This window comes from Peromyscus californicus, unplaced genomic scaffold (genome assembly GCF_007827085.1).
Source record: "Peromyscus californicus insignis strain IS unplaced genomic scaffold, ASM782708v3 Scaffold_9__1_contigs__length_137607984, whole genome shotgun sequence".
Classification (NCBI taxonomy): Eukaryota; Metazoa; Chordata; class Mammalia; order Rodentia; family Cricetidae; genus Peromyscus; species Peromyscus californicus.
The window spans coordinates 55,625,346-55,645,927 of NW_026294617.1; the positions used below are offsets into that span (position 1 = coordinate 55,625,346).

General features: G+C 36.3%; 1 protein-coding gene across 4 annotated transcripts in view; it reads right to left on the reverse strand.

Moving 5' to 3' along the window:
* Positions 1-3,295: 3,295 nt before the first annotated feature.
* Pdcd10 (programmed cell death 10) overlaps positions 3,296-20,582 on the reverse strand; it is a 40,467-nt gene continuing 23,180 nt past the window's right edge. For all 4 annotated transcript variants that reach the window (XM_052731021.1, XM_052731023.1, XM_052731024.1 and 1 more), the window contains 6 exons: positions 19,119-19,172; positions 14,911-15,028; positions 13,373-13,499; positions 7,094-7,172; positions 6,744-6,826; positions 3,296-3,926 (listed from right to left, as the gene is read on the reverse strand). In XM_052731021.1, coding sequence (XP_052586981.1) covers positions 3,845-3,926; positions 6,744-6,826; positions 7,094-7,172; positions 13,373-13,499; positions 14,911-15,028; positions 19,119-19,172 — 543 coding nt within the window. In that variant the 3' untranslated portion in view covers positions 3,296-3,844. The remainder of the gene's footprint in view (positions 3,927-6,743; positions 6,827-7,093; positions 7,173-13,372; positions 13,500-14,910; positions 15,029-19,118; positions 19,173-20,582) is intronic.

Here is a 20,582-nt window from a genome sequence, read left to right on the forward strand (position 1 = left end):
CTATGCCTTCCCAACTAGATTAATGGAGAGGTTTAGCCAATCAATGATACTGAATTTTATTCAAAATACACAGTTATATAATTTATCTGAGGTGTTTTACACAGCTCATCAAACTGAAAATCTCTAAATTTAATAATCACTTTTTTTTCTTTTGCTATATATAGCCTAAGCCGGATCCAACATGTGGTCCAAGCTGAACTTGAACTCAAGATCTTTTTACCTCAGTCTTCCAAATACTGAGATCACAGGCATGTTTCACCATACCAAACCACAGATTTTTGTTCATTCAAAACACTGATGATCACATTGTAGCTAATAGCAATACATCATTAGGAACCTCTTCAAATAACTGTACTTGAGCTTACCCTGCACGTTAACTGTAAGCACAACAGGGAGGGATGTGACAGAGCAGGCTGATTTCCTACAGTTCTGCCTATGGTACAAGGAGAAGGTGCAGACAAAGTGCACTGTGCTCAGTGTGTCCTCCGAGGAAAAACAACTTGTAAAGTTTCTAAGGCTCAGTTGCTAATATATAGTTCTCAGGAACTTTGGTTTTATTTCACAACTCTGCAAAATTATTTCTGAAACTGAAAGGAACGTTGGCAGTGGGATGGCTGAGATGGTAAAGACTTTTGCCACCACGTATGATCGGCTGTCCAATCTTCAGGACTCGTGAAGGAAGGAGATAACTGACTCTTGCATCTTTTTCAATTACCTTCACATGTCTGCTGCTGGACACAGGTTCACAGGGAACAAATCTTCCTGTTTAGCGAGGTAAATGAAGTAATTCTAAGCCTCTCTGAGGTAGAGTTCCATGATGAACAAGTGAAGTGATTAGAACCATGGCTTTAAGGGCACAGAAATAGAGAAAGAGGATGACAAGAAAGAATTCAATTTGGAGTTGTGAATTCATTTCTGAGATCAGTGTAAGGGCACATGTACATGTACATTTGTATGCAGGCAGGCATATATTTCCTAGTTTGTCTGTTGAATGGCCTAGATGCAGTGACAACACCCAAGATCCAGGTCTAAACTTTCAGTAACTTCCCTCTGGTTCCATGGAGAAATTGCTGGTCTTAAATCTTGGGATGCGTTTCATGCAAAGTTAATTAGTGTGTGCATGGGGGGGGGAGTGAGTGACACACATCCATATACAAACAGAAAAGAGAACTCACAGGGCACAGGAGCCAGCTGGAAGGAGTTATCTGCCAAATTGACAATAATTTGAGTACCAAAGTATGGGATATAAACCACTTGGAAAACAACAACGAAAACTTACAAACCTGCGACAACATTCAAATTTTGGTATGAACATAGCTGGATGAATGAACAGATGGGATGGGGAAAAGAATTCTGCAGGACTGACTGGTGCATGTGGAAGAAGATGCTACGGTTGGAAAGTCACCATTAGATCGGAGCAAGAAACATTAATATATGTTCATCCCTCAAGCAAGATGTTAATGTGTACTTAAAAGCCTCCCAGATATTGCTTATTAGGTGAGAAATTATACTATACATTGGAGAAACACAAGTGCACTATAAGCAGGTGGGGAAACCTAGAACCATCGGTGGAGATGGGTATGCACTCCAAATCCCATTCCCGTGACAACCACTAGTGCGACATTCTGACCAAGGATGGACAGCTTGGATCCAGTAAGAAAACCTGGAGTAAAGAACAAATTGTAACAAACACTGAGGCTATAAGACATGCAAAGCATCCAGAGTACACAAGGGACACAAGGCAGGGCAAGCAAACAGGACGGCAAGAAGTATGTAGCTTTTCCTTTATGCTACAATTATCCTTGCAAGTTTCCTGTGAGTTTGAAGTTGTTTCCATATGAAAAATTAAAAAATATTAAAAAGGACAGACATTGGCTCCTCACTCTAATACTGCCCCACCTAACACCTATCATTTCCTGTGGTATGTTGTTTAAGTCTATGGGGGGGGGGGGGGGGGCGGGGGCATTGGATATTAGAAAAAAAGCCACGTTGTTATAATTTATGAAGTAGTAAACCACACAGGGGTTTGGTGAAGCAGGTTCTTACATTATTTCTGGCAATGAAACAAAGATCGGTGAGGAGAACATATAGGATATACAAACCCAAGTTCAGCTCCCAGCTGATAGCTGTTATAACCTGTTTCTTCAACTATAAGGAAGTTGATTAAGTTATAGAACCCTTAGGAGAGCAAAGTAAATAAATGCATTTTCAACAGTACTTGACACAGAACACAGCAAGACAGTGAGTTCCTTCCATGCCTCTCCTCAGAAGCCACCTGGACACTGGCTCTTCTCATCGATTCAACTTAGGTGCTATAGAAGGACTTGTGGAAGTAACTGCCACTCATAATTGTCCCTTTTTATGGACATATGTTTCACTGCAATAGAAGCCACATGTAGTAGATGAAGACTTAGAAAGAGAGAAGACTTACAGAAACAAGGCTGGCAACTTCTATGAAGGAATGAAAATACAGGGGAGATGATAGTTTGGGTTAGAAAACCCCTGTACAAATAACACACTTGACTTTCTTCATATTTTCCAACAATAAATGATAGTTTTTGATGAGAATACTAGAAATTATCACTTATGTTTGTTTTAATAGTTCTGCACTTTTGAAGGATGACAAATCAAATTAGGAACACGTTCGTAGGTTATAAGAGTTCAATCAATTATCTATGTTTTTGGCTTCACTTGTTTTCACATACTGACTTATATTTATCAGGGTTATTTTATGTTATCAATGACAGTAATCTTTAAAAATTCATTTTCTAAAAATAGAAAAAAAAATAACTAAATTGTATTATAGCCAAAATATACTGTCAATAGATTTAGTTTAATATTTAATTTCTTTATAAAAGATGAACAAAACCTGATTTCCCTTTATTATAATTGAATATTCAAATCACTCAAAATGAATATTAGATACATAGTTTACTTATAACTTCTCTAGTGTGAAACAAATTATACATATTTAAAGAGTGTATATTATATTAACACTGATGAAATCTCAATACAACTATTGGAATAGTTTTTATTAATTGTGACTACTTTGGGGACAATGTGCAAAGTTTATTAGAGCCTAGCATACCAGAAGTAATTTCTTGGAGTCAAAATCTACAATGTCACACAGTTCAGAAAGCATCATTACAGTATAAAGACATTGTAGACTGCTCTCTCTTCTCAGAAGTCTCTAAAGATTAGAAACAGTGAAAAAATATCCAGTCTTTTATATGTAACAACTAACAGAACTACTGTAACTAACTACATTTTGCCCAAAGTGATTAAGGACAAAAAATAGGAATTCTTGTTGCTTTATTATTTGATAAACTGCTAGTAAGCTCCCATTAGAAGATCTTTAACATTAGACCAAGTTGCCTTGGTCTTCTGATCATATATACACACACATATATATATGCATCCTTCTTTTTCAAGTAAAGAAATGTTTAACAGATGTAAACTATTTATTGAATATTTGCCACCAAATATTGTTAAATACATTATCTTGCAGCATATCGCTTTCAAGTTAAAATGTCAGAAACAAACACCAATATTTACAGTTCTTGTAAGGAATGTTATATAATGACACATTAAGGCGTAAATTCTTTTGGCTTATAATTCTTAAAAGAATGATAATAGCAAAAGTGATGCAAAATCTTCAGTGTGAGATTATGATTAAGCTACATTTTACAAAAATATGGTGTAAGATGGCAATAATCCCATTCAACATCCTGGATTAGATCCCTTCAGGAGGGACTGATAATTTATACAGTCAAACTTTAAAATTTACAGATAAATGCAGTTTAATACTGCCACTGAGAAGTACATCTCTTAACATATACAACTTTCAGGCCACAGTTTTGAAGGTCTGAAGTATCAAGTTGGTTTGATGAATTAGCCGGTTGGCACTTATGAACACATTTATTGCCCTGTTAAAAAGAAAAACAACAAGCATTAATTTCATTCCCAAAATTCACTCTTGTAAATAAAATATTTATAGTTAATGTCTTATATCAACGGTAGCAATGAAATAAAGTAGGAAAAGGCAGGTTAGTACTGCGAATTCTAAACTTTCATTCCAGTTTGGGATTTAATGTTTTGGTATTTCAAACTGTAGTGTATAGGAATTACTGCCCCCTGGTGGTTCTGATTGGCAATAAGGTGTTGAAGGGTTGCTTCGCCAACATCCATTTATTTACAAGCCTAACAAATCACTAGTCAAAAAGGATTCATTCAGATTGGTCGTCAGCTATGATTTCATATACAAAATAAAATACAAATTTTAAAAATCCTATTAACAAAATAAAATCTGATATATTCAAAAGGATTCAGATGAGGTATCCAGTTAGCATGATACTAAGCCTCAAGATCTATAATGGCATAATAACATCTGGCATTGATGGGCATGAAAACCAGAAAAGTTAACCACTTCTAATCTTACCCACCCTAATCTATCTAAACCCTTGCCAAAAAAACCAAAACAACAACAACAACAACAAAACAAAAAACCAAGCGCCGGGCGGTGGTGGCGCACGCCTTTAATCCCAGCACTCGGGAGGCAGAGCCAGGCGGATCTCTGTGAGTTCGAGGCCAGCCTGGACTACCAAGTGAGTTCCAGGAAAGGCGCAAAGCTACACAGAGAAACCCTGTCTCGAAAAATCAAGAAAAAAAAAAAAAAAAAAAAAAAAAAAAAAAAAAAACAACCAAGCAATTGATTCCATATGAGATGGGACAAATACGAAAGCACGCTTTTAAAAGCGGCTTTACTAGGATGTTCTCCTGGAGACTACAGGGCAGAGCTGAGCCATTAGTCTCACTAGTGTGAGGCTAGTCCCATTTTGTAGTCAGTCCCTCTGTACCAGGGCTGCTGAAGTTTGGATCTTCATCTTAGGCATTTCTCACCCAGGCAGGGTTATGAATGACCCAGTTGAATCAATGAGAATTTGTATCCCTAGTGAAAGATGTTGAAAAAGAGCGTGCTCCACTAACAATTTCCATTTGGAGTAAAGAAGTACAAAATTCAAGGCACATATTTAAACAAAGTAAAATTGAATTTAAAGCTGAAGAGCGGGGAAACATAGCAAGCTTGAATAATCCATACATAAATAATTTTAGATTACTGAAATGTAAATCCCACTTTTCAATGTTCATTATACATGATTTATTAATTAAAATTAGAAATAATTATGTGATTATGAAAACTATACCTTTGGTTATTTGCATTTCATTTATTAAACTAAGCCACAAAAGATCATTTTCCTTAGACAACCAGAATTTGCATATGCAACATAAAACCATAATGTAACTATCTTTAATTTGTTATATAAACGAAAGTGTTTTAATTTGTCTGAACATTAAAATTGACCCTAAAATTTTTATTTCAAAGTAGTTTTATTTGAAAATATTATTATAATGAATATCATAAGGGTGTAATTTTATAAAGGATCTTAAAACTTCAAGGATATTTGCAGTGCCTGTTTAAAATATTTTTCTAATTTTATACATTATTAAAAATGTTTTCAGCAAGGTGTGGTGGCGCACACCTTTAATTTCAGCAGGCAGGTAGATCTCTGTGAGTTCAAGGCTAGACTGGTGTATAATGCCAAGGTTGTTGCACAGAGGAACTCTTACTTCCAAAATAAAAAATAAAACCAAAAAACCAAAACAAACAAACAAAAAAACCAAACAGAAGTCTTTTACAATACAATTTCTAGCATTTTACCTGAAGTACAGTCAACAACATATAAAGAAACCATACTACAGAAGTCATGACCCACACATCTGTTTAAATACTGAGTTTATACACAAAAAACAGTCTGTAGATCTGCATAGTGCTGTACACATCTTATGTAAACTTAAAACTAATGTCCCACTTACAACTCTCATATAGTTCTCTTAAATAGTTATTTGCTTTTGTCTTCTTTTCATTCAGTGTCTTGTCTCTTTAGTATACCTCTTATTCAGCAGAACAACATGGTAAGCCACTTTACCTTCCCTTTAGGATAATGGATCCCTGGCCTGGCAACACTCCAAAGCCACTTGGACAGGTTTACAAAACATCTAGACCATGCTCCTATGCAGGATAAGATCAGAATTCTCTCAAAGTGGAATTGTGGTAATGAGATTTTTAAAACTGACAAAGATGGTTTTAACATGTAGGCAGGATTGAGAATTATTGTATTAATCTCTGGACAGTACTTTCTCAAGGGACTGGCAGCTTTGACAACATCGAAAAAATCTGAGAAATTACTGGACCCCAATTCCAGACCCTCATGAGATGCTACTAAAGTTTAAGAACAATTATTTTAGGGGTTGGTACAAACCCTTAAGAATGGCCTTATAGCTCTAAATAGCAAAAACAAAACAAAGAAAAAAAAATCAAAAGATCAAAGGAAAGATCAGGAGACAGGTGAAGATTGGTCTCAAAATTTCTCAGTCTAGGTCTGAGTTGGGTTAGAATAGCAACTACTCACTCTACAGTCATCTGCCTTTGTTAAACCAGATGACTTCAGTATTAACAGTGTAAGACAAGAGCTTAACTTACATGGCTTGTCCTCTCTCCTCCCTTTTCCTCTCCCTCTCCCTCTCCCTCAAGTGGGTGCTCGAATTAAACTCGGCTTGTCAGGCCAGGCTGCAAGAGCTCTGACCCATGGAGTCCTCTTACTGGCACAATTTACATGGTTTTAATGCCCTACAAAAACACATACACTGAATTTTAGTAGAAAAGTATAAATGACAGTACTTACTTGCCATCTTTAAAATATGTCTTCAGAGTGTCACTGAAACTTTTGGAGTACTTTACAAATTCTTTCTTTTGGTGTTCAAGTGCCTACGTTTATGAAAAGAAAAATAAACTAAGTCAAAAGAATAGCACAAAAGACTAAATTAAAGGCCAAGGAGTATAATGAGTATGAGGTGAACTTTATACTTGGTAAGCCTTTTTAAAGAGGGTTTACTAACATAACCACAGAAGGTTTACATCTGAACATAAACTCAATGAGACAATTTCCAACAAGCAAACCCTTTAGTGTGCAGGTCGGAAAACACCTGCATATATGTTCCTATCTAGGGTGGCAACAACAAGCAACTAACTTACCCTGCGGTTCTGGTATTGATATTTCTTGAAGACATTATTCACTGTATCAAGTAGTTCTTTTATTGCACTAGCTATATCCCTGTTGAGAAAGGACAAAGAATCTTTAAAATCAGCTATAGGAAAAGCATGTATGTATGTATGTGTGTGTAATTATGAATCACATTATACCACCCCCACTTCCCTCATAGGCCAAGCTGGTCTCAGAGACGGTCCTCACTCTGCCTCCTGAGTGCTGGGACTAAAGTGTGTGCCAAATGCATGGCTGGCTCTTCTTCTTCTTTTTTTTTTTTTTAAGATAGGATCTCAAGTAATCAGGGCTAGCTTTGCACTTCCCATGTAACCAAGAATTCTCAACTTTCATGAGCCCCCCTGACCCACCTCCAGGGTGTAACCATTCCTAGTTTATGCAGTGCTGGGGATAGAATCCTCTTCATGAACGCTAGGTAAGCACTCTACCTACTGAGCCATACCTACTGCCAGACCCTCAAGTACACTTCATTTCCACACTTGATTCTCTCAATTCAAGACTTTAGCTCATTTTGGAGTAGTAATGACTTCTTTTTAAACTAAACATTATGGTGAATATATGTTAGTGCCTATATTTAAGGTATTGATATTAGGCTGGAACATAAAATATTACCTATTTGAGTAGAATTATTTTGACACAAAAATGTCACCTGGTCACTTGTTACCAGTACTGCTGCTAGTTTAATAGTAGCAGCCTAAACTATAAGGGCCTCTGTATTTTCAAACAGCTTCAATAGTCTCTACTGCTGTGATGGGCAGACCTATCACATTTAATAAAATGGTGTCACACAACCTTGCTATGTTTTTGAGAAAAGCTATAGCTGCAACCAATCAAAAACATTAAATCTCTATATACGTAAGGCTCAATAAATTCATACTGGAGCTAACTAAAATAGAATATAATTAAGAAGATAATAGCAATCACATAGATATGCAAATACAGCGTCACTTTTTTCACGTATTTTAATACTCTACCCAAAAAAGTAACTATCACACTGTTGTCATGTCTAATGAGGAAGATGTGAATATAGTGGAAATGGCTGGACAGGGCAGGGCAAATGAGCGGCTCAGAAACAGACTGTTAACTTACCGCAAAGGAACACAAGGAGGAAGAGGAGAAAGGGCTTTGCTACCGTTTACCCTAGATCTGCTTTTAAGAACTGGGAATCTGAAAGGTGGGCCTGATGAAAGGCTGCATCCCAGTCTCTAATACTAGTGCTCTAGTCTTTCCTCAGCACCCCAAAGAGCTATCACTAACAGCAAACTGTCAGCACAAGGCTATGGAATCAGCTGGGTGGCCAGAGAGCCTGGTTTTAGTTGCACTACAGGAAGTAGGAAGGAAAGAGTCTACACCATTCCTGTCTTTCAACTTCAACAAGCCCAGTTCAAAGAGAGGTGCCTCTCCGTTAGAGGGAGAGATCCACAAAGATGAAATAGTCCCAGCAAAGCCACAGTAAGACCTAGGGCTGAGCAAAGCCCCAGGAGCTTGTGGACTTCGCTACTAGAACAGCATCAGGCCACAAAGCTGATGGCTGCAAGCACTCTTACACCAGCTCTGCAATACAAGCAGGGAGGAAAAACAAATACACAGGGCAGCAAAGTTAGCACAGCTTTGTCTCACTGCCCAGGTCCAAGCCTATCATGAGACAAGTACTTAGAGACACTGAAGGCCCTGTATGAGAGAAAGAACACAAACAGCCTAGGACCAGCTCTGGCAATAGGCAGAGCTCTGTGCATCTGCATGTCATGTTTAGGCTGCCTGAGGAGTACTGTCCTCCTCCTGAGACTATATGGATCTTTGGGGCTAAGGCTCAGGTACAAGTCAATTTGGTATCAAGTGGCTGCCTCCTTAACCCATCCCCAAAACACAAGTAGTAATGCTAGTTGGTCAGTGCTCATAGTTGACTCTAGCGCTGTCTCAGCATCAAACTAGCTGGTAAGTACCACCAAGGGTTCAGTATACCTGAGACTGGGCAGACTCATGCATAACAAAACGTGCCATCGGGCCAGGTGGGCAATGGTCTTTTTCTACCAAGAATACCTCAATCCAAAGTATAGTGTGGTGACAGACTACAGCTGCTAAGACAGATGGTACACTGGGCAGTTTCCCAGGCTGCCCTGTCAGCAGAGATTCCAGAACAGCTCGAAGTTTCACGGAAACACAGACCCTAGTCTACCAGACTTCTAACCTAGGAGCATCACTGGTGCCTAGGACTTTCTTTGGTTGTACGTTAACCAAACAAGAGCCTTTGCATGGATGGGCCCTGGTCCTAACCCTCCAATGTGCTGTTCTTCATTGGCCATGGGGTTGGAATATGACAGATCGGTGGCATGGTGGCCACAGCTTGAAGACAGGACTCTAGGAGTGCTCCACTCACAGTGACTCCGTCTGAAGCAAGGACAACCATGTAATGTCAAACCTCAGGCCAAGGAGTGTAGACAAGGCCTTCAGCCTATCCGGAGCACAGTGGGAGACTTGGACATAGAGAATTTTCATTCTCTAATTTCTGAATAACAAAACTTAATATACCAACTGACAAAATTGCTACCAAATTCTCTTTAATTTATTAAAAAACAAACAAACAAACAACAAATTCTAAGAAGCAAGGTTACCTAAACACCAGATAAGAACACAAAGCACTGTAGCAAAATAATCAAAGATTAAGAAATGGACAAGAAACCTAAATAGGTATTTCTCAAAACACCAATATCCAACAGGTAGATGAAAAGACATTCAACACTACTAAGTAACAAAGAAACACAGTCAAAAGCATAATAAGGCACCCTAGGATAAGTGGCACTAATAAAAACACAAAGATAACAAATGCTGGCAAGGCTATAGAGAAAAGGAGTCACAAATACTGAATGTAAACCAAATAAGGAACTTCGGTAAAATAATTCTCATATAATTATGAAGAATTTGCAGCAGATGGGTTCTATTATAACTGACAGACGTCATGATACAGAGAGAAAGAAAGGAGAATCTGCAGTTATTTAGTAAGAAAATTTTGGTTAACATATTAATTGTAATGTAATGGTAGGCAATGGACATCAGATGAAATAAATGAACACAGAAAAAAAAAAAGAAGAAGAAGAAACCAATGAACTCATGGCTTTTCTTAGTGCATAAATCAGGTTTCGCCACTAGTCAACATCAATTGAAATATGTCAGATTTTTAATATAAATTAGTTCTACAACGATCTACATAAGTTCAAATGTAGACAAACAAAAGCATTCATTAATAAAAAAATGACAATGTTCTCGGACTAGAAGATTTTTTCCCCCTAATCAACTAGGTCGAGAAAAGGAGGAGCCCTTTCCTCCTTCCATGAGCTATAATGTGGAGTATACTCTGGGTTTTCTTTCAGTTCTCATAAGCATTACCTTCATTTCTGAGAGTCAAGAACTAAATAAGAAGCCAAGCAACTTGTAACACAGCTATGTCTTACAATGGAGAGTCAAAACCAAGTCGGCAAATATAACTAAAAATGCTTGCATACTTACTAGTCATCAGAAATATTTTCACTGTATAAATACAACCTACAGTATCATTTATATCCACATAATATTTCGTGCAGTTAAGTCATATGGGCTTAATATTGCTAAGATGTAGGAAAGAAAGGTAATTACTTTAAATATGAAAAGGTAAGGTATGTTAAAGAAAAAAACAGAACTGTAGCCATTTACACTATTCATACATGATTGTGACTTCTCATTTCAGAAATAATGTGCACATCTAAAAACTTACCAAAGCAAATAAATCCTCAAATGTATAAGAATGTATTTATTTGCACTGCCATTACTCGTTTTAATTGTGCTTAGTACATTCAAAAAGTGGAAGTGAAATACTGAAACATCCAAGCCTTTTTAAAAAACTATAGGCACACTCTCAAGTGTCTGAGCTAAAACTGGGTTGTTCATAATATAGCTTGCAACCTATTTCCTTGAAGCCACAGGAAGTTTAGGAAAGATGCTCATTGACTCTCTAGGGCAGTGGTTCTCTCTCAACCTTCCTCATGCTATAATACAGTTCCTCATGTTGTGGTGAGGAACATGTATAACCCCCAAGCGTATAATTATTTTGCTGCTCCTTCATAACTGTAATTTTGATACTATTATGAATAATATAAATATCTGATATAAAGGACATATGATATGTGACCCCCCCTGACAGGTTGAGAACCACTGCCCTAGGAAAAAAAGAAACTATCCAAGTAAGGGTTAAGGTTTCTGGTTCTACCTTTCTGTCTTGGTTTTCATTATATAGTCCTCTCTCTAATCTACTGGCATTCAATGGATAATATCTCATATTACATTTTATTCAAATAGAAGAAACTTGTCTGCACAAAGTTAGATCAACGTTATGAGTCTTGGAATGGAGAACAGTAAACAGGAATCTGACATCAAGCTACTAGGGTTCAAGCTGCTCTACAACCTTAGGAATTTAACTTATTTTTCTGTATCTCATTCTCATCTCTTTATTATTATTATTATTATTATTATTATTATTATTATTATTATTGAACAGGGTTTCTCTGTGTAGCTTTGGAGCTTTTCCTGTAACTCACTCCGTAGCCTAGGCTGGCCTTGAACTCACAGAGATCCGCTTGCCTCTGCCTCTCGAGTGCTGGGATTAAAGGTGTGCGCCACCACCACCCAGCTAGAGGAATAATTATTAATTAACATGGGAAAGTGCTTGAAATAGTGTTTAGAACATATGAGACTGCTGCTACTAAGACCTTGCTAATTCTAAAAGGCCATGTTTCAATGGTCTGAAGCAAAATCTGCTAAAAGTATGATTGTGAATATCGGTCTACATAAAGGCATAATGTAACTTTATCAACAAATATATAATTATCAAAAGCAACTGAAACCACATTAAGTCATTAGAAACTTAATAAAGAGATCATCTAAACAACTGAGTTTGAGATTACTAACAATAGCCATTAATGTGCATATGCATTTTACTAAAGTACAGTAAGTTAAAAATACAGCTCCCTACACAGGTGGCTATATTGTAAAGACCTTTTTATACCCCTGGTTCTCCAGCTGCTGTTGGGGAAGAGAGTCATTCAGGATTGTTTGTTTGTACATCTATCATCACAAACTACTTTTTATACTGGGACATACTCCTGTGCTTCTTTATCACTCAAAACATGTGCTCCAAACATTTGATATAGCATCTTGTAACATAAGTTATACAGAGTATTATTGAAAGACAAAGCTAGCATTTATCCCAAGTGAACTTTCTAACTGTGTAACTTTATGTTTTCAAGGGAGCATACAATGTAGCCTGTGCTACAGAGACGTGCTAATAAAACTAGGCTTCCCAGAAGTTTCTACTTATGGTTTCCCCAAAACACTGCACTGATTAGATATTAAAGATGGTATGTTGGTTAGTTTTTTGTCAACTTGACACAAGCTAGGGTCATCTGACAAGAGTGAACCTCAACTAAGAAAAAGTCTCCATAAGATTGGCCTGTGGGTATTTTCTTCATTGATGATTGATGTGTGTGAGCCCAGGCCACTGTGGTCAGTACCACTCTTGGACAGGTAGTCATGAGGTATATAACAAAGCTAAGCAAGCCAGTAAATTCCTCCATGGCTTCTGCTTCAGCTCCTGCCTAAAGGTTCCTGCCTTGGTTTTCCTCAATGGACTGTGACCCTGTAAGCAAAACACCCTTTCTTCCCCAAGCTGCATTTTTGGTCATGGTCTTTATCATAGCAAAAGAAACCTAAGTAACAAGTGGGCCACAAGCCTGAGGTCTAGTTCTCTAGAACTCCTTCTTTTGCTGTTTGCCTGCCGATCGGTCTCTTAGACCCTATTATTGAACCTACAATCCAAAAGAAGAGATTTAGAGGTTCAGTATGGTCAATATCGGAAAATGCTAGTCACATCTACATATTCACTTACTCCAATGACTTATGCCATTTCTGACATGAAAACCATATTGATCTTTATTGCTACCAATGTAGTGTCTGCATATGTTTTCATTTGAAATCCACAGGTTCCCATTACTTATATACTTTAAATTATCATGTTTTGTTCACTATTTCAAAAATCCATTCATTATTGCCATTTAAACATTCTAAAACACCAGGATATTCTGAAGTCATTATATTCAAAGATAATGGCATCCAAAAACTTCAGATTTTATTCCAAAATAGTATTTTAGTTAAATTTCATATCAAAATACAAAGAGACTTAAGGACTCTTGTTTTTAACAAGTCAAAGCAAAAACCTCACTCACTTGATTGTCTGTAGAAACCTCACTCTGTCATTGATCTCGTCTGGGATCTTACTGAGAATCTGTTTAAGTGCCCGTGCCTTTTCATTTAGATCCTGGAATTCTGGCTCTGGTCGTTCAATCATGTACTCTGATAAAACAAAAACACAATAAAAAATGTCATGTAACTCTCTGAAAAATTCAAGTCTAAGAGTTGATCAAAGGAGGATGGGAGTGGGAAGACGGCCATTTTGTTAGAAAAGACAAAGGAAGTTCAACTTGATCCAGTTTAAAAACAAAATACCAAAAAACCAAAAACCTAGGATTTCTCTGAAGTAAAACAGGCTAAGATCAAACATTTTTAATTTGAACTATTTGTAAAAACCTAATAAAATCTTAAAAACCACATCCATCCACTAATATAAAGGAGAGGAGGCTTTATCAAGCTCACGAGTCCTCTGATATTCTACTATATCATGAAACCTTAAATAATGAAATTCATGAAGAATGCACAGGTCATTTATGTACCAATGAGAGGGAAAGGCTGAGTTCAGTAACTTAAAACTCCACAATTGTGTTTAATAGATTACAATCTATTACATGAAACTTCCTTTAGTATTAAATATATGATGATTCATTATATTATATCTCCTACAGTATGGACTGTAATATGGTTTATTATATTAAACCCCTATAGTATGGAATATACTATGATTCATCATATTGAAAGCCATATAGTGTTGAATATACTATGGCTCATTATATTAAAACCCCTATAATATAGAATATACTGTGGATTGTTATATTAAAAGCACAAAGTTGTTTGTATTTTCAGTATATTCCTGGAATTTCAGTTGAACCCAACCTAAGGGCTGGGATCAGCGAACGGATTTTTGGAAAAGAAATTCAATCAGACTTGGCAGATGAACAGGCCAACTACCATGTTCACTGTCTAGCAGGAAGCTCACCAACTTACACCTTCAATGTCAGCTGGCCAAACTGGCAGCAAGTACTCAGTCTCAGGAAAGGAAAGACGTGCAGCCAGCTCAACAGAAGACATGTCCTCTATTAATAAATGTAGGGCACTACTATGTTTTTCTAAATATTGGAAAATGCTATCAATTTTAAATGAAGCTATCTATTTCTAATTGTTTTTATTAAAAAGCAAAAAAGCAAAAATAATGTTAAAAAGTGTTGTCCCCTCAAATCTGTGGTTGGAAAAAGAAATGCTACTAGTAGTAGCTTCAAATAAGACAAATGGCTCATCTCTTTCAAATGCAACACAACGTATTTCTCAAACTTTAATGAAATGAAATTGAAGCGCTATAATGATGGGGGAAAAACAAAGTATGCAGCATCAACACGTATCTCCCCTAACTAAATCTGACAAACACAGACAGTTAAAGGGCCTGCTTGTCTACTTATACAGACCATGTCCACTACTATCACAAGAAGCATGAAGAGATTAGGGGAGGGAAAAAGACTATCTGGTTGAATGGTAATGAGCTCAAGGAAGTGCTTCTCAAGAATGGAGAACTAAACACAACTCTCCTTTCTGGTACCTTCTACGTCGTCAGCTGCCATACGAAGAAGGGACTCTGTGAAGTTAACTTCTACACTTTTTTTCTCTAATATTTTCATAATGATGTCTTGTGTGAGGCCTGGATTTTCCTTTTCAGCCTGTAAAAAAAAGTTGTTTTCATGTAATCAGCATTTTAAAGATAAACTTTAATAGTTCAGAAATGACTCACTCATAACCAGAAAGCATTGGTGAAGCAGGTGCCACTGAGGGCACCATCTTCAGCTTTGTTCAGCTCACGCATCAGGAGCTCTTCGGTATATGTAAAGTCACAGAGGTACTCAGGATTCCTTGCTTCTCCATTATGTCCTCTTTCAATCAATTTAACAGTGACAGAAATACACACACACTCTCTCTGTCTCTGTCTCTCCGTAGTAGTCTTTTCATGAATTTAAAAACATTGAGAATTTTCAGCATACATAAAATTTCCTCGTAAGGATGAGCAATAATAACTCTTATCAAGTGTACTTTGAAGATATGCTGTATTAGAATTGCATGCAAGGAAAAACAAAAATTAGGGTAGTTTTTGCAGTTTTTAATAAAATCTATTTCTCTTACCCTACTTTTCCATACAATAATTTCCACTACCTATTTTATTTTCATAGCAAGAAATTTTGTTCAATGGCTTTTAAAATATCACTCTTTGAAAACTGATTTTTACTTATTACTATTCATGCATGTGTGTATGTGTAACGGGATGTCTATTGACCACAGTGCAAGGGCACATGTGGACAGGTCAGAGGACAGCTGGGGAGTTAGTTTTCTTCTTCCACCTTTGCCGGGGTTCAAGGGATTGAATGTCACTCATCAGGCTTGCTTGACATTAGCATTTTATTCATGCATGGAATCATCTCTGCAGCCCTCCACAATACCCCTGAAAGTTATATACAGACCATGAGAAATAAATGTGCACTCCTTCTTTGTGACCTGTACTTCTTAGGGCACCAAGTTGGAGCCAAACCAAGAGATTGAATGTAAAGGCAAATTTCACATTTCCATTTTCTCAGTCAATTTAGCTTATTCTGTTACTAAAAACGTTCCTAAGCACATTGAAAGTTTGTCTCCTTTAGGATGCCTGCCGATTAAATCCATATGATGATGGTTTTTCTCTTTTGCCCCAATTAACACGCAGAAACAGTTTCCACTCTTGATCCAATGGCACTCACTCTACTTCTTAGTTGTCAAGCACAATTAACCTCTCTGCCTTTGCTGTTTTATTCTGTTGTCACTGCAGTTAATTTTCTTCTGTTTCACCACTTTCTTAAAACACTCTTGTTCTTAATGAGGTCTCAGACAGGAAAACCTCAGAGATTGTGAACTAAAGTAGGAAAAGACAAAATATACACATGTACCTCAATGTTGGGATCCCTGTACCTGATGCCAAATGCTATGCTTATCACTTAGATAAACGATTAATGAAGCATTTAAATTCTGTTTTGTCAAGGTGAACTTTAAAAGAAAAATTGCCAAATATAATTAAATGCACTGTTAGAGTATTAGTTTGCTGAACTACCAAAAAATTGTACTTATTTGGTAACAGTTGTTTACCTTCCTTGTCTAAGGAGCATTAAGTCCACCTACATCATAATGAATTATCTCAGGGGCATGAGAGCATTTGCTGTGTGGTTGCAGGAAATATTAGCAGAAAAACATCTTGCTAAAAAGTTAAAGTGCTGAAAGAATTAAATGCTCTAAGTCTGCACACATAGTTTTAAATACTAGGTTGATCTGAAACAGCAAACTATCAGAAATGGAGAATGCAAAAGTCTCACAGAGGCCCTGAACTTTCTCAGTTCATAAAGCTCTTAGCACCAAATGCTGTTTATCAAGCTGTTTAGGTTGTACAAATAACTTGGGTAAATGGTATGTTCTAACAATTTGGCAACCCCGAAACTTAAATTCTATGCACACAACAAAAGAGACAGTATTTTATCTCATTGCTAATAAAAGCTATGTATTAATGGGGATGCTTGCATTTCCTGAGCACTGTAGTTTCTTAAATACTGGGCTTAGATTGGAACTACCATTCTTCTTTCCTCTTGCACACTGACTTTCTTGTGGTACTTGCTTTTTATTAGTTCCACAAAGATATGACATCACTGAAAGGAATGTAGATCAATCTAGTATGTTGACATCACGAACTATTTCAAGTTAAGTTCATGTAGTGTAAGCAGATGCTAAGTATCATAGTACTCACTGTTCTAAAATACTTCACAACCTCTTTGAGTTTGCAGAGTGCCTGGACACAACTTTTGGGAATCATATGTCTTAGAATTTTGGGCTAAAGTCCTGGCTAAACTACTTAGTTCAAAAGCTCAAACTGAACAAGTGCCTATGAAGCCTCTGTTCTTAGATCAGAGACACTATCTGCACTTGACAGATTTCAACCTTGAACTTGATGGGTACTCAACCTTTGTAAACACTCTAATGTGAGAAAAACATCCACTCCATAAAAGCATAGTTTTGTGGCCAGTGATTACCAATGCAGGAGACAGCACAACATGTCAGCAACTGCCAAGAGGGGCAGGGTAACAGGTAATCAAGAATTAATACCTTAATAGAAAACAGTCTGTGACATATTTTTATTTGGGGAAAACCTACTAATCTTTTCCTCCAAATAAAGACAGATAATACAATATGATTTAAAAAAAAAAAATCACTGAATAAGCCAAGAACTGAAAGTATGGATTCAAAAACTAGTCAGGCAATATTTCTTTGCCTTGTTCAAAAGGAAAGATTTTTTAAAATTTATTTTTATTATCTTTAATTACGTGTCTGCAGGTGGGTGTGTGCACGAGAGTGGAGATGCCTGAGTAGGCTAGAGGTATAGAATCTCCTGGAGCTGGATTATAGAAGGCTGTGGGCCTCCTGACACTGGTGTTGGGAACTGAATTCAGGTCCTCTGTAAGAGCAGCAAGTGTTTTTAACTCTGAGCCATCTCCCCAGTTTCTCAAAAGAGAAATTTAAAAATACAAAATCACCTTTTCTACAGATTCTTTAATTTGATTTGAAATCTAACTAGCTGTGATATTTAACAATAAATCACTGCTTTACTATGTGATACATGATGCTTTTAAATAATTTTCACTTTTTTTAAAATTAAGAATCATCACTATGAACTTGAAACAGAATAGTACTTGCCTGTAGTTTCTAATACTTGGAAGGTTGAGATCAAAAGGTCTTTTGAGGGCAGAAGTTCAAGGCTAGACCTGTGGCTAACAAAGGTATCCATGGACAAACCTAGATATGTCTATCTATCATAGTCACACAACTGTATTTCTGTCACACTGTCATGAGAAAATTCCTCAAGAATACATTGTTTTACCTATTTCTGAATATAACTAAAGATGACAGCTACTAAAAATTTGTTGATTCTTAATTTAAACATTAAAATATTTTGACTTAAAAATAAAAGCATAAGTTACTTTAGTTAATGATGGGAATTAACAAGTAAGCAAAATTAATCTGGGGGCAACCAAACATATATGTGAGTTGAGAAAGCAGGTAATAATTGAAAATAATATGCTTAATATGTACATTAAGTCTCCAGAGTACAGTTATACAATAGAAATATACCCTGAGAACAAATATGAAATCAATCATACAATTTTAAGTTTTCTAGTGGTTGTATACAGTGAAGTTGCTTTAGCAGTGTATCTAAAATGAATTCTTATTACTAAGCTAGCTTAGGCTCATTTTAATACAAAGTCACCAAGCACGTTTGTATTTTATACTCGGCACACATCTGTTTAAAGAAATCATACTTCTAAGAGCTCAACATGTTGCCAGCAATGATAAAATCAACAGCTCGGGTCTAAGGCTAAAAGAAGAACATCACTTGGAATGCTTTAAATATATTTTCAAAGTAAACGTAATCTGCCATATATGAGGTAGATTTTTATATCTCATAATTAAACAATATGAAGTATAACTAATTTACATTTTTATAAACACGTTTTTAAGAATAGAAAAAGGAACATAAAAATGTTCTTCTAAAACTGACCATCTGAAACACCATTTGTTGTGGTTTGCCTTTCCTGAGTGTTTAAAGCTTATACAGAATAGACCAAAGCGTAAGAACTATCTAAGTAGTCTAAAATAATTTTCACTAAAAGAAAACTAATGACAATCACATGGCATTTAGACTTACATATAACAATTTAGTAAATCTAAGAAGTTACTGTAGCTCACCTTAATGAAAGCGGCTCTCAGGGTCTGAGCTGCAGACAAGTTTACTCGTTCTAGCTACAATAAAAAAATTACAATTAGTACAAATGTTCTTGGAAAAAAACATTTATGAAGTTTCACTCTCCAGTAATGATAAATCTATCATACAATAAGCAAAAATGTTTTGATAAGTCATAATTCTTCAAACATTTAGAATTTGTACTCAAAACTGTAAATTTTTTTTTAAAATAAGATGTATTCTACCTTAAAGGTAGATTTCTGATACAGAATATATGATATACACATATGATACAGAATTCTAATTCCTAAGAGAAACTACAATATCAACTTGAATTCCTGAAAATAATGAGGATTAAGGGTAAATTCACTGCTCTGACTCGCTAGCTATAGTTCTGTGTGTACATACAACTAACAATCAAAGAATGAGCAACATAAGGAAACATGTGCTTAGATTCTATTTCATACTGCCTTCCTTTTTAATTACTTTAACTCAGTCAAGGATTAAGCTTAGTCTATTTTTTGCCAATCAGCAAATAGTGCTGACAAAAAGTAATAATACTCAAACTGAAGCTCAGATCATCAGAATTTCAGAGCTGTTTCCATCTGTTGTCTACTACTCCATCAGTAAGTAATTTTCTAAAATAGTAATCCAAAGATAACTGTATGTGCTGGAGAGAAGGCTGAGCAGTTAGGAATATTCACCGCTCTGTAGCGAACCCTGGTTCAACTCCCAGCACCCATATGATGGCTCATACCTAGCTATAGTTGCAGGGGATTTAACAACTCTTTCTGGCCTTTACAGGAACTGCACACATACATAATACACTTACATACATGCCGCAGCCAAAATGCTCATACACATTAAAGTAATTTTTTAAAAAGGTTAAATGCAATGAGTTTAATTTTACATCAAATGTGAGGCTAATAAGTCAATTTATTTAAATAGTAAACAATGCATTTAAGAAATGTATCAGTACAAATTATGTAGCACAGAACAAAGCAAAACATTCTGTCAAAAATAACAATTTATGCCAGGTGGTGGTGGCGCACACCTTTAATCCCAGCACTCGGGAGGCAGAGACAGGTGGATCTTTGTGAGTTCGAAACCAGCCTGGTCTACAGAGCGATATCCAGGAAAGGCACAAAGCTACACTGAGAAACCCTGTCTCGAAAAATCAAAAAAAAAAAAAAAAAAATTTATCTCCCAATAAACAATGTACCATTTAGCTTAGTATTTAATCTGGCTTCTACGGAGGCCTGTAAAATGCACTAACTAGGTAAAGGGAAGGTAAAGGAGCCCAGTAAACAGATATGGGAAAGAACAGACTGTAAATAGCTTTTAACACTGGCAAAGGTCTATCTCAACAATGAAAACAGTTCTACTTCCAATAGTTCATGTAATTATAGTGAATGCTGTTTATTACAGTGAATGCTGTTTAAAGTTAACAGTGCGGCTCATCAGATCTT